We start from the raw sequence: 17,643 nt of genomic DNA on the forward strand, positions 1-17,643 counted from the left end.
GCATAGTAATTAAGAGCTCAGGAGCTGAAGTGAGATTGGGTGTGACTCCTACCACTGTCATTTACTGGATGATTTTTGGGCAAATCACCTAATTTCTCTGTGACTCAGTTTTCCCATCTACAAGATGGGAAAAACATTTGTACCTCCCTCAGGGTTGTTATAAACACTAAATAGGGTTATGCATTATATGGGTTGAGTAAACCATTTAGTTAGCTGGGGAACATGTACTTTTTCTAAGTGTGTGATGTTTCTTAGTTATTTTCATGTTGGGATACCCTTGCAGCCATGTCTCAGAATGGGGCCAGAGCAGGGAACTGGAGAACATCCCAAACTACCTTCATCTCCCTACAGAGCTAAACAGGACATATGGAAGTGGGACTCAAATGGAAGGGCCCATTGCATGGAACATTAGAAAGCAAATGAAACAAATGATGACAGGAAGCAAGACAGAAGGGGGATCACAGATAACCCCTCTGAGCCTGGGTGTTGATAGAATAAATGGACTATTGACAGAATTTGGTAACCTAGAGGGGATATTCTTTTTAGGAGTAGGTAATGAGTTTTTTCCTCTGAACTCAGGTCTTCTCCTTTAGGAATTCTTAGGTAATGTCAAGTCAGAACACATTATCCTGACTTTCCTGATAGTTTTATAGTTACTAAATTAATTTGATTTCAAAAAAAAAAACCCAACTGTAACTGCCAAATGCAAGACTCTAGGGAATAACTCCTAGCTAACTATGCCATGAAACTGAAGCCTATAGAATGCTGTGTCTGGTTTGAGCTCCTGGGGCTAGGAGAGAAAGAGAAAGGTTAGAAAAGAATAGCTGGTCTAGGGAGGAAATTCAGAGGGCTAAATGTTGACATATAGACCATTCAGTAAAGGTGAAAAGATTAGCTGTTAACTGAAAATAGAAAAGTAGAATGGGGATGAGAAAGCAGTCTGACTGCCTTAAGTCTATTTTCTGTAGTGAATCAAGTCTGAAAAACAGAAGCTAAGAGAGAATATATTTGGTTCCTACTGCTGCTGTAACAACTGCCAGAAGCTTAGTAGCTTAAAACAATGCAAATTTATTCTCATATTGTTCTGGAAAGTAGAAGTCAAAAACGGGTCCTAGGGCTACATTCTTTTTGGCAGGTCTAGGGAAGAAGTCATTTTCTTGCTTTGTCTAACATCTGGAAGACAGCTACACTCCTTGGCTCATGGCTCCATCCTTGATCTTCAAAGCCGGCAGTGTAGCATCTTCCAATATCTCTCACTCTGCATCCATTGACACATTGTTTTCAGACTCTGACCCTTTTGCCTTCCCCTTACAAGGACCCTTATGATTACATTGGGCCCATCCAGATAATCCAGAATAATCTCTCTACCTAAAGATCCTTAACTTTATCACATCTTCAAAATTCCTTTTGCCACATAAGGCAACATATCCACATGTCCCAGGGATTAGGATGTGGACATCTTGGGGAGCTATTATTTAGCCTACCACCAAGGGAGACATGAGACTGTAACTTCTGTCATGTGACTCACTCCCCCTCTCCTTCTATGCCTGTTTCTATGCTCTGCAGACCATTCTTCTGTCATCTTAATTGAAAATTTCTCAGGTGCAGGCTACATCTCAAAGGGTTAACTAGATACTTTCCCTATACAAGGCATTGTTCTTTCCTTCTTTTTTCTTTGGGGAGTCCCTAGCACACTCTCTGGGCCTGCTTCCCCAAATTCTCAGGTCTATTTTCTCTTGTTGCATTTTATAGCTAATGGTCTCCTATCAGCTGTGATTTGCATCTGTAATACATAAAATTACATTTGCATTTGTCTAAGATTGCTATGTGTTCAATCTAGAGGAGAGAGCTCAGTTCAAAGACAGCTGCTTTGCATCTTTCTTGCAGCACAGCAGCTAGGTGACCATCTGCTTCGTTCTTGGACCCTGTCCCCAGCCAGAACCCAGACTTCTAACTTAGTAACTCCTATCCCAATAACCACACAATTGGAAGAATCCTTGTTCACCAAGCCTTGATGTGTGAGTGTCACAGGTCAGAATTCATTGCTCATTGGGAGAAAAATGAGGGAATGCTATAAGAATGCTGGAGAGAAGTTTCCAACATTGCATGGAATGCAATGACATATGCATTGACCTGTGACATATGCATGGACCTTGAAAGCGTCTTTGGAATTTTTAGAAAACATATTAGGAAGATGGGGACTTCCATATTAAACTTTTGGAAGGATCCCTGGGGAGCTGGGAGAAAGACAGGAAGAGAGCAGCTGCTTTGGGATCCAACCAATACCCTCTCCTCCCTGCTCACACAGGATTCCAACCAAATCATACATCCCCAAATCTCAACCCTTCTGAGAAGATTTCTCTTTTCTCCTTCATGGAGAAACTAACAATCCATCCCTTGAACTCTCACAGAACTTTTTCATCGTCCCTGTATTTCTTATCACTTCTTAACCAACTTCCCTCAGATTCAACTTCGGTTAGGTATTTGACATTATCTAATTTAATTCTTAGTCTAACCCTGAAAGGTAGATGTTTTCAACAGTACTATTTTACCAATAAATAAGCACAGATAAGTTAAACATCTGGCTCAAGGTCAGACAATACACTCCACATGCCTGAGTTCTAGGGTGCCAATTTCAAACCTGGGACTCATTCTATCTGTCATAGCTGCATCCAAATAAAACTATGTAGGTAGTTGGCCCATAGTCCCTGGGGGTTCTGCAGATTCAACCAACCAGGGATCAAAGGCATGCGAAAAAAATCAATAAAGCTCCAAAAAGCAAAACTTGGATCTGTTAAGTGCTGGCAACTATTTTGATAGCATTTACATTGTATTTACAACTATTTACATGGCATGCACATTGTATTAGGTAGTATATGTAACCTAGAGATGATTTAAAGTACATAGGAGGATGTGTGTAGGTTATATGCAGGTACTACACCATTTTATATGAAAATAAAATGTTTGAGCATTTACAGATTTTTATATCCGTGGGGAGTAGGGGTCTTAGAACCAATCTTCTGAGTATACTGAGTGACAACTGTACATATATCTTCTTTATAAAATGGGAACTACTTGAGGTCTGGAACAATCTCTTATTAATTTTGTAAAGCACCCCCCATACTATCTGGTACAGTGCCTGACAAACAGTGGTTGCTCTATTAGAGTCTGATAAGTGAATTTATGAAGCAATAAATAGATAATTCTTGAAAATAGAAATCTTGAGAATAATAAGGTATTGTTACATTATGTTAGGGGAGGGAGAGAAGAAATGGTTTGAAATATAATTCTGTACTTCAGACAAGTAACAGTCCTCTTATTCCTCATCATGATGTCATTATTTTGCTCAACACATAATAATTTGGCAAAGATAAATGTTGACCAAGTGTTCTGATTATTCAAGACAATAAACTTGTATCTATTATATAAATTCATTGCCAGAGGACACATTAAGTTTTGGGAACTGTAGTTTTATTAAGTGATGTAATATATGTTCACGTTGATTAAGGTTTAGGTAAATTTTACTTTACTCCTCTTTCTTTCCCTCTTTTCCGATACCCTTTATTACCACTTTTATTTCCTGCTTTTATAAGATATAAAACAACTAGAGTCCATGTACAACTAGAAACTTCATTCTAGAAAGTCCTTCTTTATAATTTAAAACAGAATGAGGGGCTTCCTTGGTGGCGCAGTGGTTGAGAGTCCGCCTGCCGATGCAGGGGACGCGGGGTCGTGCCCCGGTCCAGGAAGATCCCACATGCCACAGAGCGGCTGGGCCCGTGAGCCATGGCCGCTGAGCCTGCGCATCCGGAGCCTGTGCTCTGCAACGGGAGAGGCCACAGCGGTGAGAGGCCCGCGTACTGCAAAATAAATAAATAAATAAAAGAATAAAAGAAAAACAGAATGAGATGGAGATGTTCAAAGGCTATGGGTCACACCAGTGTTCAGAGAGGCTCTCATGGGAATGCCTTCTGACCCCTCCACCTTTGGAGCTCAAAATAAACCACAAATTTCTGTCTTCCTCAACTTGAAGACCAGTTTCCCACTGTTCATTATCTGTCTTCCAAACTGAATTACAGAAAGTCCAGAAATCCTGCCAACAATATTTTGAATAAGACAGAGAATTTAAGGTCAAAGGGAAAAAACGACTTCTACCCTGTCTGCCTTGTTCCTCCACTGTCTCTTTCCTTCCCCCTAATAACCTACTCCGAGTGGTGACTATGTCAGAGACAGGCCATAAAAGCATGGGAATTATCTCAATTTCCACGGGAATCCTTGAGTAGGGAGTAGCCAGTGCTTGGGAAAAACAATACTTTTTTTTTTTTTTCATTTTAAAATAGCAGCACAAGGCTGGTGATATTATAATGTAACTCTGAGCTGTGCTAGGCAGCAGCAGAGGTCTCCAAATTTGCTTTCTTTGTCTCTCTGTAGGAGTGCTGTCCAGAAATGTATATCCTCTATGCTTTCAGAATTAGTTGCATTATTTCAAGGTGGAGACTTTCTGAAAGGAGCTTATCTCTCACGTCAGTCAAAAAGATCTTTGTTTAGTTCTATTCTATTCTACTTATTCAATAAACATTACCCAATGCCCTTGTGCAAGATGCTGTGATAGGATAGTAGGACAAATACAGTAGAACAGTAATAATAATAGGTAACTTTTAAGGAATATTTACTATGTGCTAATTGCTCTTCTAAACACCTTAATGCCTTAACGTATTTAGCTCCATAATATATATGTGAGGTAGGAACTATATTGTCACTATTTTACATAGACAATTAAAAGCTTAGAATTTAAGTAACTTGCCCAAAGTCACTCCACTAGTAAGAGTTGGAATATAAACGAAAGCAGGATAGAACTGTACTTTTATCCTCTATACCATCCTAGGAGTTAAAGCAACTTTAAAGTTATTTTCTAGATTCTCTGGGAGATCAAAGAAGTAAAATATGGTACCCACCCTCAATGGGCTTGTTATCTCACTGAGAGTACATACACATGGAACTCTTAGACATGCATTCACGAGAAAGTAGAGTAATTGGGTGAAAATGTGCTGTCCATAACTTTAGCAGAAGGGAAGCATTCTATCCCTTGCTCTGCAACTTACTAGAAATCTAAGAATAACATCATATGAGATCTTTGAAAAATATTTTAATTTACACAAACCTCAATTTTTCTACTTTTAAAATAAGGGTAGGGCAAATTAAAAGCTCTGTAAGGTCCATTAAATATGCCTCTGTTTTGTGATCTTATGTTAGAGGAGAGAGAAAGCACTCTAGGCTTTTGCAGTTACAGAGATTTCAGGAAAAAACGTGAGATTGTTCTGGTTCTAGAGCATTAGAAGAGTTTTAACTGTCATATGGGTGGCAGTCAGGAGGCAGGTTAAGGAGGAAGCCAACGGGACTAGGTATACAAGTAGTTATGGGGAGCCAAGGGAAATAAGCTTAGAAGTGGAGGACTTTGGAAGCAAGAAAGTGATGTTTGAAACTGAATCAGTTGATCAGCATTTCTCAGACGTGTGGTCCTGGGACCAGAGATATACATTCTCTGGTCCCGCTTCCGACCTCTTGAATGAGAAACTCTGGGATGGGGCTGAGAAATCTGTGTTTTAACCAGACCTCCTGGTGATTGGGGTATATATTCAAGTTTGAGAAACTTCATGGTAAATAATAGAAAGTCATTACAAGCAAGTAGGAAAGTGTTTGTACTCTGGTAATGAGTGCAGGATGTATTCAAGTAGGAAGAAGGAAATGGTAAGGTGGGATGTCCCAGTAACTCAGGCCTGGAGAAAGGTGCTAAATTTAGATATGGAGAGGAAAAGGCACATTTAAAAGAATTTTCTAGGAAGAAAGAACAACATTTGTGATAGATTAGCTACTGGGAATGAAGAAGACAAACAGTTTAATGTGAATCAGAGAGTTTATAAATTATGGGAAGGAGAATATTGTAATTACAGATAAACATGGGATGTTGGGAAGGGGGACAGAATAGAAAAGGAATCTATGGTACCATTCACAAGTCATTTCACAGCTCAGGTCCTCGCTTTCTCATTTATATTCTCAAGATGTTGAGTGTGATGATCTTGAAGTCTTAGTTTATAATAGCTAGAGAAGATAGAGCTTTTCTCACTAAAGTTGTTTCCTTCCTCCTTTCTTTCCTTCCTTTCCCCCTCCTTCCCGCCTTCCTTCCATCTTTCCTTCCTCTCTCTCTCTTTTCTTATTTTTCACTGAAGACAAGAGAACTCAAATAACTTTCTTAAGATCACCAAGCAAATTAGTGACTGAGCTGAAAATAGGGTTTAGTTAAGGGCAAATGTTACCATGTTTACTGTTTCTTTCCTAAATTTCCTTCCTAATGTTACATAATATGTTATGTGTATTTTTTGTGTGTAAATGTTCCTTCATTGGCACAGGATTTCCTGTAAGATAATAATAATAATAATAATAATAGTAAATAATACACCCTGTCATTTATGGAGTGCATTGTCAATGTGCTAGGCATTATTGTAAGTGCTTCACATCTAATAACTAATTTCATCATCATAAGAAGCTTTTGAGGTAGGTACCATTATCATCTCCAATTTACAGATGAGAAAACTGAAGCTTAGAAATTTGCCAAAAGTCACACATGTAGTAAGATAAATCTGGTTAGTTTGGCTTCAACATTCATGCCCTTAACCACTGTGCTATACTGTCTATTGCCTTTTAGGAAAAATTGCTTAGTTTTGGCATTAGCTACATTCTCTGGGGAATACCTCAATGTTTCACTTCACTTTCTCTCTGGGAACAGCCTCTTTGACCCATATCCTACTTGCTTTGCAAACTCTTCCAGTTATATAACCTGAGGCAGGAGTTTTGCCACAATTAGGAGTGGAGATTTTCTCTGCCAAGGTCGGGGAGAGATTGAACACAATCCAACATGCTGCTTGTGACTATAATAATGGACTCAAGATCTGGAAAGTATCTTATGAAATCATCTGGGCAGATCCAGAGGTCATATGACTTAGCTGTTATTCAAAACAGCTGGTTTTGTCTTTTCTTGATGAATTTTCTTCAACAATGGAAAGTTGGCCACATTTAGTTCCCTATTTCCATGGTTTTATCACCATACGGTTAGTAAGTTCTCCTGAACCCTCCTGGGTTTTTTTGTGGGGCTTTTTCACCCTTAGACGTGGCTGGCTTTTGAACAATTTTTAAATGGATATATCATTATTTATATCTTTCTTGTTTGAAGCATCACAGTGCCTTAAAGTCATTCCAGGAACTCTTGCTTGGGTCTGGGTATCAGCTTGGGTGAAGCTGGGAGCTCTGGGGCTAAGGGCAAAGTCTCATTATGGGCAGCATATAACTATCCCCCTCTGTGATCCTCCCACCTCCCTGGAGTCCCACAAAGGTGTTTGTGACAGGGGAGAGTGGGATGTCGATTAGTTAGAGAACCCTAAACCACAGTCTTATGACCTTTTTGCAGGGTTTCCCTATTTTCCCTCTCTGTTTTTTCCGCCTCTTCCTTTGCCATTCATCAAAAGTAATCCTTCTCTTTCGGACGAAGCCAGCATATCTCCGCAGTGAGTTTAGGGTCTTGGAAAACAAAGGCCAGAAATGGGATACCATCTTCAGTCAATATCTACTTTTGGCCTCACAACACAACTCCCTCAGAGGTAAGAAAGCACAAATGCCTAGCTACCTTCTTGAAAGTCAGAAGAAAAACTATAAGTAGAGGAAAACATGAATTAACACCTCAATACCTTAATATTTTATATGTTATTATTATTACTTTTAAGAGTTGCTACAGGCCACCTGTTTTCTGCCTGTGTGCCATGAGGAGTGAACTCTTACCCACAGCTGGTGTGCTTGCACCTAGACTCAGGGATCCTGTGATTAAAATGAAGGTCCAGTGACCTCACATGGTCTTCGACACTTGGAAATATCAGGGATGTGAGGAGACAGAGTGTGTTTCGATGGAGGAAGAGGATACATCATCAGATAGGGCCAGGCTCTATTAACCTGCCTACAACCAGCCTGCATTTGACTGACAGGGAGCAAACAAAGATGCCGCAAAGACAGACTTTTCCCCACTGCTTCTAAGTGAGTCCGGCCCTTGCTTTCTTTTCTCGTCTTTGCTTTGCAGCCCAGTACCTTCCTGGCTTTTAACATGTAGATTTCCTCCTATCCTCCCCCGTACAGAGTCACCAGAAATTGCTTCTGCCTTTTCGCCAGGAAAGTACTGTTTAAGGCATATAATTCACTCATCCAATGGAGAGAAAATGAGCTTAATGCAATCAAATATTAATACACCAGAAGTTAAGGGAAACTGTTACAAACTGTAACACTAAGCGGTATAAGATAGGTATTAAATAAGTAGAAATGATGATGATGGTGACCATGTATGACATGCTATTTATGTGCCAGGCACTGGGCTAACTTTTACATGCATCATCTCATGCACTCCACCCGGAAACTTTTTACAGCAGGTACTAAAGTTATCTTCATTTTACAAATGACGGAACTGAGGCCAAGAGACATTATATAGCTTGCATAAGGTCCCATAGATTGTAAATGGCTATTGAAAACTAGCCTAAATCAATTTATTCATATCCAACTCTTAGGTTCTTTTTGGTAGATAACTGTAGCTATTAATGGTTAGTGGTGGGTGATGGTTACTTATTTCTCCACAACTTCACTACCAGCTAATGAAAGCAAGACCACCATATCCATAATGAAACCCAATTGTGCCGTACTTACTTAGGCAGATAGTTACTAACAAGTTGGTGCAAAATATTTATACAACTGGTTCTGTAATCTCAATAAAGGCATAATTCTTGTGCTCCAACTATAACGTGTAGGAAAATTTCACTCTGACAATAATGTTCTGAGATTGGATTCTAATACCTTTGTAGTTGGTATCAGGCAACAAGAAATCTCTGTATCAAGGCCTAGATCTACTTAGGGATCAAGCCACAGGTGCCATCTCTAAGAGTGAAGAACTATTTATATTCTTACAACCATTCTATGGAGTGGGTGTGAGTTTGCACAATAGTGTCTCTAGCACAAATGACTTGAATATCATTATTATGACTGGAGAGAGACCATTCCCTATTGAACAAACCTACATGTAAAAACTCACTTCTAACATGCTCTGCTAATTGACAAAGCAACAGGTATTGTTCTCTATAAAGACGCTGAGGCACTTAACAGCAGCCACCTCTGGAGTGGGGCCTTTTTCACAAGCCTGCTGACTGCCACTGTGATTAGAGCAAGTAGCTGAAGCTAACGCTTACCCAGTGTCACACTGTAGCAATTACAAGCAGCTGAAATTTTTCATTTCATTGTTTGGATTCCTCATTTTGTGTTTGTCTTGCCCAACTGAAATATAAACTCCATGAAAGGATCTTGTCTTTTTGTTTCACTGGGGATTTAAAAACCTGTAAGTCTACGGCACATGGCAAGCATTTAATAAGGATACTTTAAATTTGTTGAAAAAATAAGTGAGCAAAAGGAGAAGCTATTGAGGCCAGTCTTTTCAATCTCAACTGTGATCCTATGAAACCAAGTCAGTAAGCTTGTAGACGGAATCCCTAGTCTTTTACAGCAGGTTGCCTGTGAGGGTCCCTGGTGACGAATTAACCTGGGGTAGTTGAGGTAAAATCTTGAACATAATGAAAATAGCTATCATTAAGAGAACTTACTGAAAGAAGAGGTTAGAAAATATTGTGTTGGAAGGTTATAATAGACAAAAGTGACTTCTATGCACACATTTGACACAACTGACATTGTCAATTCCATTTTTTTTAATTAATTAATTTTTATTTTTGGCTGTGTTGGATCTTCATTGCTGCATGTGGCTTTCTCTAGTTGCAGTGAGCGGGGGCTATTCTTCGTTGTGGTGTGCGGGCTTCTCATTGCGGTGGCTTCTCTTGTTGTGGAGCATGGGCTCTAGGCACGCGCTCTTCAGTAGTTGTGGCTCGTGGGCTCTAGAGCGCAGGCTCAGTAGTTGTGGCACACGGGCTTAGTCACTCCCTGACATGTGTGATCTTCCTGGCCCAGGGATCGAACCTGTGTCCCCTGCATTGGCAAGTGGATTCTTAACCACTGCACCACCAGGGAAGTCCCCACCAATTCCATATTTTTCAGCCATCTTACAGTTTGACATGGCTTGTTATTTAATTCGTGATTAATATAAGTGAAAACCTAAAGCTCTACCAGGGAATGATTCAATTGTGTTTGGAATCAGAGCTGTTATTTCTGGAGTTATATCCTAATGCATGAATAATAATAATACTGTATATTCTTTAGCATTTTCTTCATCTTTCTATCATTTGGACCACTGAGGAGTATTTCATATTAACTAACCTAGAGTCATTTTCCATAATGTATCATATATTAATATGTGTCAGATAAAAAAATACAGACTTAAAAAAAAATACAGACTTTAACATGGTATCACATTGCATTAGTAAACTACTTTTTCATTCTCTGCTAAAACATAAGCAATGGGTGGACTTTCTTTAGTTCAAATAGAAGTAGGTTAATTCAGGAAAATGGTAGATGCCAAACTCATACATTCTCTCTCCACCAAAAATGACCCTGGAGGGGCTTCCCCCTGCACTTGAGAGTCAATCTTGATTTTTTTTTTTTTTTTTTTTTTTTTTGCGGTATGTGGGCCTCTCACTGTTGTGGCCTCTCCCGTTGTGGAGCACAGGCTCTGTACGTGCAGGCTCAGCGGCCATGGCTCACGGGCCCAGCTGCTCCGCGGCATGTGGGATCTTCCCGGACCAGGGCACAAACCCATGTCCCCTGCATCGGCAGGCGGACTCTCAACCACTGGCCACCAAGGAAGCCCAGTCAATCTTGATTTTAAGGAGCCATGTATGGAGGATCCTGGGGAGTTGAGAATTTTAGTTCTAGAATTGACCTGATTTTCCACAGATGTTTCCTTATATTCTACTAAGGGTTTTCAAGATCACCCCTGTGTCTCATGAGCCATCTATCAGTAACAAACTCCATTGATCTCAAGTTTTCAATGAGCAGTCAACAAGAAGGCTTTTCCACTCTTGAACCAAATGAATCTCTCTAGATGGGTCCAGCACAGTGGACATAAGTCCTCTGGGCTCCCTTCTCTCCACCAGCATCTGCTGGAATTCTCTCTACGTGACTCAGATCTTTGCTGAAAGAACTTAGAAAGCTCATTTCTTCCTCTGCTTTTCAGATCCTGCTGTAGTACTCTCCAGCTGTGGAATCTTGTTGCTAACAGTGTTTTAGAAACTTTTATTTATCTTTAATGGGTATTTATCACATTTTTGGAGCCAAGAAAAGGTATGTCCTTTTTGTTCCTGTAGAAACAAGGTTTGTGGTATTTCTTCAGAAGGCAGCAGCCTGGAACAAATCTGCTCTTTTTCACTGATGCTCACAATTTCCCATGTCCAGCAGGGGGCAACACAGATTTAAGTTGGATTGGATTTAAATTGGATTGTCCTTGATAGGGGACAGGTTGGAACACCTCTTTCAGAAATGTGTCCTAAATCCCCTGTCCTATACTTCCCAATTTTTCTCCATCCTGTCTTCCTTCCTGGCTGTTCCCGACATATGTCCAATCTCAGAACTAGTCTGTGCCTCAAGAATACTTTTGTTTAAGTAAATCCTGATAAATTTTGGTCTCATGATGGATTCTGATCAGACTGAGTGATTATAATTACCCTCCCTGCCTCTTCTCATCAGAGTGTGTCCTATCTGGTGTGAGGGACTGAAGAGCATACTCTGTTTCAGCCCCCATTTGTCTATTTCCAACTTCTCTAACAGACAGAAATCAAGTTCAGTTAGAGTCCTTGCAGTCATTTAATGACACTACCTCTCTGCAGTTAACCAAATCAGAGACATCTTAGTCCTCGATGGCTTATTTTGTGTTACACCCCAATATTTCACCCACCCACCCCAAAATGCAGTTTTACTATAACCTAGCAATTCAATTCATTCATTTGTTTGCTGATTCATCAATTTATATAGTAAATATTTATTGCATGTCTGTTAAGTGCCAGACCCTGGGCTAAGTGCTGAGACTGGAGCTGTGAACAAAACAGATATTGACCCTGCTCTTGGGGACCTGACATTCTAATGGGAGAGACAGACAGTACTCAAATAAATACACAGAGACATAATGCAAATTGATAAGGACCATGAAGGAAAAATACAGAGGCCTCTGAGAATATAGTAGGGGCAGCTGTTAAAGCATGTGTCTCCTATTACACTATCTTCATGTTATCACATTTGAGCTCCTTGAGGCTAGGGTCTATGTTCTTTTATTAATATATCCCCTCCACTTTTATCAATGAGTAGAAAATATCTAGCATATAGTTTACTTGTATATGTCCTACATTCCCTTGTTCCACGTGTCTCTGAAGCAAGGAACATCTTTGTAATCCTTGAAATACCTAGCACAAGACTTTATATGTAGCTGGTTACTGATAAGTTTTACTTGAATATAATTGTATTTTTAAAAATTCTGCTATGTTTTTGTTTTAGTGATTGCTTGTACTGTTTTCCACACTTATTCACCCTGAGGTAATAACTTTCACTCAATCCACCAATTAGTCAGAAGGACAGAGGTGGTCCAGGGCCTTTTGAAAGCATACCCACACAGGGCACAGATTTAAAATTGCACAACCCTACAATTATTCAAACTCTTTTCAGTTTGAAATCACTAATGTGAGCCATCTAGCGAAAGGATTATCTTCCTCCGAACCCTTAATTAAAATTTCACCCAGGAATTTCCAATGATTTTATTTCAAAACAAGTTTGTCGTTGTAAAACCAAAGGATAACAAGGTTGGGGGTGAGATGAGAAGAGATACGAATCGTTTCTTGTTAACAAGCATTATTGTAATGTAGCCAGGAAAACTGCCTGGTGGGCGGTCAAACAGAGCCAAGGACTGAGTTGAAATCATAAACACATTAAAAAGTTTTCTTCTCTGGATGGGGTTGTTTTTGACATTAAATGAATGTCAGATACATTCAAGCCTTTTTTTTTTTTTTTTTTGCGGTATGCGGGCCTCTCACTGTTGTGGCCTCTCCCTTTGCGGAGCACAAGCTCCGGACGCGCAGGCTCAGAGGCCGTGGCTCACGGGCCCAGCCTCTCCGTGGCATGTAGGATCTTCCCGGACTGCGGCACGAACCCATGTCCCCTGCAACGGCAGGCAGACTCTCAACCACTGCGCCACCAGGGAAGCCCTCTCAAGCTTATTTTCAAAGGAGAAAATAAATTGGAAACTTTGAGCTTTTGTTTTGCTTGATTTTCCATTTGTTGTTGTTGTTTTGTTTTTTTTCATTCCTATATTTGGATACGTCCCTATGGTGGGGAGGAAGGGGAGAGGGGGGGAATGAAATATTATTCCAGGAACTCTTAAGGAGAAAAACAAACGTAGTAACACAGTTTATTCCTACAGAAAGAGTAAAACGTTTCAAGTAGTTTCAATCTCAGCACTGGTCAAGTCTTCAGCTTTTAAACATTCACTGTTTTATAAGAGAGACAATAATGTTATTCACTCCCTGTATGCTGTCAAACTCCTAATTCAACCAAATGGTCTTCCCGACTTATGTGCGTTAACATTTTAACGTCCTATGTTTGAACCTATACTAAACCATAGAGAGAAGTATTTTCTGAAGCACTGCATTTCCTTTCTCCCTTACATCCCCAGGGCAAGTACGAGGAAAAGAGTAATCTGATGTTCTGGCATGTCTCTCTACTTTGAGGAAGTGAAATCTGATTTTCTATGGGCAGTGTTATAAATGGCAGTTGATTTCTAGATTATCCCACAAAAAGACAATTTAAATAGTGATACAGATAAAATTATACGAGGATTCTGGTTCATTCTGGTTTTAAAAGTCTTTTGTGGGATGTCTTGGAGAATTTAACCACCATTTACAGACAGTGTTTTCATGGGAAAATGCATCCTGAAAGAATTAGCAAAAGAAATTTGAAACAGATTTGTAAGACAGGATGCCACTTCTTCATGGAGAGACAGTCTTTGAAGGCACCTTTCAATAGTTTTACCTTTTTTGGTTTTCATACCAAATTTGCTGAAGGCTGAATACTATACAGAGGTCCTCCATCATCCACCCTTCCATCAGGAAGGGGAGGCAGAGTGAGCAGGTTTCATGTAACCTGGCATTCTGCTCTCTCCAGTCACAGTTTACACTCAGGCAATGCAGAACCACTTTTGCATCCCTTCAAATGACATGCACATTAACCTCTTCCTACCCGGAAGTCCCAGCCTTTTCTTGTCTACCTAGCTAACTGCTATTCTACCCCTGCCTCTTCTGAGAAGCCCCACTGACGCACCCTTGTGGACATTGGGGTCCTCCCCCAGTGCTCTGTTCTTCACCTTTGTGGACACTGGATGCCCAGAGAGATGCTGCTTTCTGGGCATCTTCTTTAATACCTGCTTGTGATTGCTCTGCTATTGAGACTTCAATAGGCTATAAGTACCCTGCAGGCAGAGACAAAACCCTGTGAGTGTTTGTCTGTTTACTGTGTACTGATGACACAGTAACATGATCAAGGAGTAAAGTAATATGAACAAATGAAATTTTAAAATGCTCAACCCCTTCATTCTAATAACCTCTTCATGTCCAACTTACTCTTTCACTAGGCAATCAAACACAAATATCTCTCTGCCTTTTACAAAAGCAAATGGCTCAAATGGAGCAAAAGAGAAAAAGAAAAACGAAACAGAAGTTGAGATGGGGAAAAAAATGCAAAACAAAAATCTAAAGAACCAACCAAAATACCAAGCACAGGAGAAACATTCATTAGACATTCATTAGATAATCTTGAGCTAAATATTGGTGAGTGAACTATTGGGTCAAGTGAAACTCAGACAGTTGCTTCACGACTTCCCCTTATGGGCAGGAACTGAGGGGCATGTGGAGCAAGCAGAAGAGGTATTATGGATGGAGTTCTTCAAATTCTGGGTGGCATAGCGTGTCTCAATGGAAAAGGTGAACCTGCTGCTTCTGGCTGTAGTACTATACACTGGCCAGAAGAGGGTAGCCACATGTATTTCATGCATTTCCCGCCCCCCCCCCCAATACTGTTTTCTTCATCCTTCAGATTATAAAGTTGGCAGTTCTTCTTTCCAGAGGTAGAATATGGGAGGCAGTGGGTGTATTAATTCTTAGTAACATGTGGGAAATTTCTGAATGTTTTAATTTGTTAGTCAAAGCTTGGGAACATGGCTTGAGTTTGGCTGGAAAAAAATGATTATGCAGTTAGAACTAACTTGGAAGAAGCAGTATTATATGCCAACTGCTGCTTTAAGTGATTCACCTGCATTAACATATTTAATCATCATAAAAATTGTATAAGTATGTACTATTTTATCAGTCCCACTTTCTAGGTGAAAAAACTTAACATTAGATAGTTTAAGCAAATTGCAGAGCCTGGAATCAAAATACACTTATTCTTATTCTCATGTTTTATATAAGCTCCCTCAGCAGAACATTCTGTTTCAGCTGTAATGTGCTCAGTGGAGCTTGATCTGCTGTAATGTGGTACCTGAGTTGTCTTAAGCTGGAGAGCAGGCCCTAGGAAGAGAACAGAGGCAGGAAGAAATGAAAAGGAAAAGACATTGTGGAGGTTACTAATTCTAAATCAGAGTTTCAAAATAACATTTACTATACTAAAGGAACCTATGATATGATTGAATATTTATGTTTTTTTAAGTAATACAGTATATGTCCTTAACTTTTTCTCCCTAATATCCATAACTGCTAATGTCACACATTTTATTTATTTAAATTGTCTCATCACTGTCTCCATGTGAATGGATGAGGAAAGTGTGTTTATAGTAACAAAGCTCTATCTGGCAACAGCATGATATTCTAATCCCAACACAGCTCTGTGAGGCTTCGGTTATGTTCAGCATTGACTGGGAAATAAATGTCGGCAGATTTGTGAGGAACAAAAATCAAGATATTTTTAGTTCACTTTGGCAAATATTTTTGAATATTGACTATGCTGCCAAGCTTTGTGCTATGCACAGGGTTGAAAAGGTATTTAAGACTCAATTTCCAGCTGCAAAAAGTTCTTATATCCAGCTTGGAAAACAGACACATAAATCAGTAACCATAATGCAATATGATAAGCCCTATCTTAAAAGCATGTATGAAGTGCCAAGGGGACAGTGAAAGGACAGCTTTTTGGGTCTCTCAGTATACAATGGCTTGTCTTATGGATTAATGCTTAAGATTTGCTTGGTGTTTTTGAATTCAGACTTGTGATAAAATGATGGGTAACTTAGGAGATTAGTTTTGAACTGGGCATGAAAACAGTTGCATTCTAGGGTGGAGAAGTGCCCAGAATTTGGACCATGTCTGTTCACCAAAATGTTGAAGATAGAAAGGAGTAATATGATTCTGTCAGTCTGTTGGTAATTAATACTCATCTATTGAAGGCTTACTACGTGTAAGAGACTACAATAGCCATTGTGGAACAATGGGCAAGGGGTTGGAAAAAAAATCAAATCCGTATAAAAGAAGAACAGTTTACAGAGAAGTAATCATCAAGCAGAATAATTTAATTTTATAGGTGCAAATGGCTGAAAAAAACATCTAGCTTAACTCTGTCATCTTACAGATGAGGGAACGGAGGTCTGGCAATAAAACATGATTATTTTTTCAAACGTTATACATCTAATTAATGGCAGAGCTGGGACCAGAGCCTTCAGAAGACTGGTAGGCAATACAGTGAGTTCCACCTATGAACTTAAAGTCAGACAGCTTGGGGTCAAGTCCATTTCCATCACATACTGGCTGGGTTACCTTAAGGAAGTTAGTTGAATTCTCTGTCATTAGTTTCTTCACCTGTAAAATAGGACTACTATAGTATCTGCCATATATAACATGAAAGAATACATATAAAACAATAATTAAGATTAAAATGAGATAATGCCTATTAGCCAGGGACATGTTAAGAGCTTGATAAATGTTACTAGAACTCACGTGTCCCAATTTCTACATTAATATTCTTTCTGCCACAACAGTGAAATGGGGTTTTGCTCATTTTTGTTTCTTTGACACAATGAAATCCCTTTTTTAGATCTTTATGCTCATATGCTGTCCATTTCCCCTCATACATCTCTTCTTTCAGGGCCAAGGAGATTAAGATCAAGTTGGGAATTCTCCTCCAGAAGCCGGAGTCTGCAGCTGACCTTGTCATTCCATACACTGAGAAGGCGGAGAAACCAGCCAAGACCCAGAAGTGAGTCATGATTATGGATTCCACTCTTTTCCTCCAGAGGATGATGATTCTTCAAGTGTATAGCACCATCCCTCCTCTGTAGAACTCCCCCCTTCAGTGACTCATTGAAGATCATAAGAGTACTCAGAAACTTGGTTTGTGAATAGGATTATTTTTCATTCTCTCGTGTATGGATCATAATATTGCTTACTGGCAGGATGCTTAAAAAAATGAAGATAAGGCCACATCTTGGGACATCATTGGAGAAACAGGCCGTATCTTATAAAATGGCACCAGCCACCTCATCACACAGAAGTGTGGTTAAAAATATCTGTTCACTTGCTGTCTTTGGGTCAGGTGAGCATTCCTGATCCAATTAATTATGATCCCTGAATGCTCACCTGCTCAGGAAATATCCTG

At 39.7% G+C, this 17,643-nt stretch overlaps 1 protein-coding gene across 1 annotated transcript in view; it reads left to right on the top strand.

Moving 5' to 3' along the window:
- RGS5 (regulator of G protein signaling 5) overlaps window positions 1-17,643 on the top strand; it is a 48,593-nt gene that overhangs the window by 11,607 nt on the left and 19,343 nt on the right. Inside the window, exon 2 of the mRNA XM_081225530.1 lies at window positions 17,134-17,244. Coding sequence (XP_081081656.1) covers window positions 17,134-17,244 — 111 coding nt within the window. The remainder of the gene's footprint in view (window positions 1-17,133; window positions 17,245-17,643) is intronic.

Source organism: Mesoplodon bidens, assembly GCF_964165515.1.
Source record: "Mesoplodon bidens genome assembly, chromosome: 2".
NCBI lineage: Eukaryota > Metazoa > Chordata > Mammalia > Artiodactyla > Ziphiidae > Mesoplodon > Mesoplodon bidens.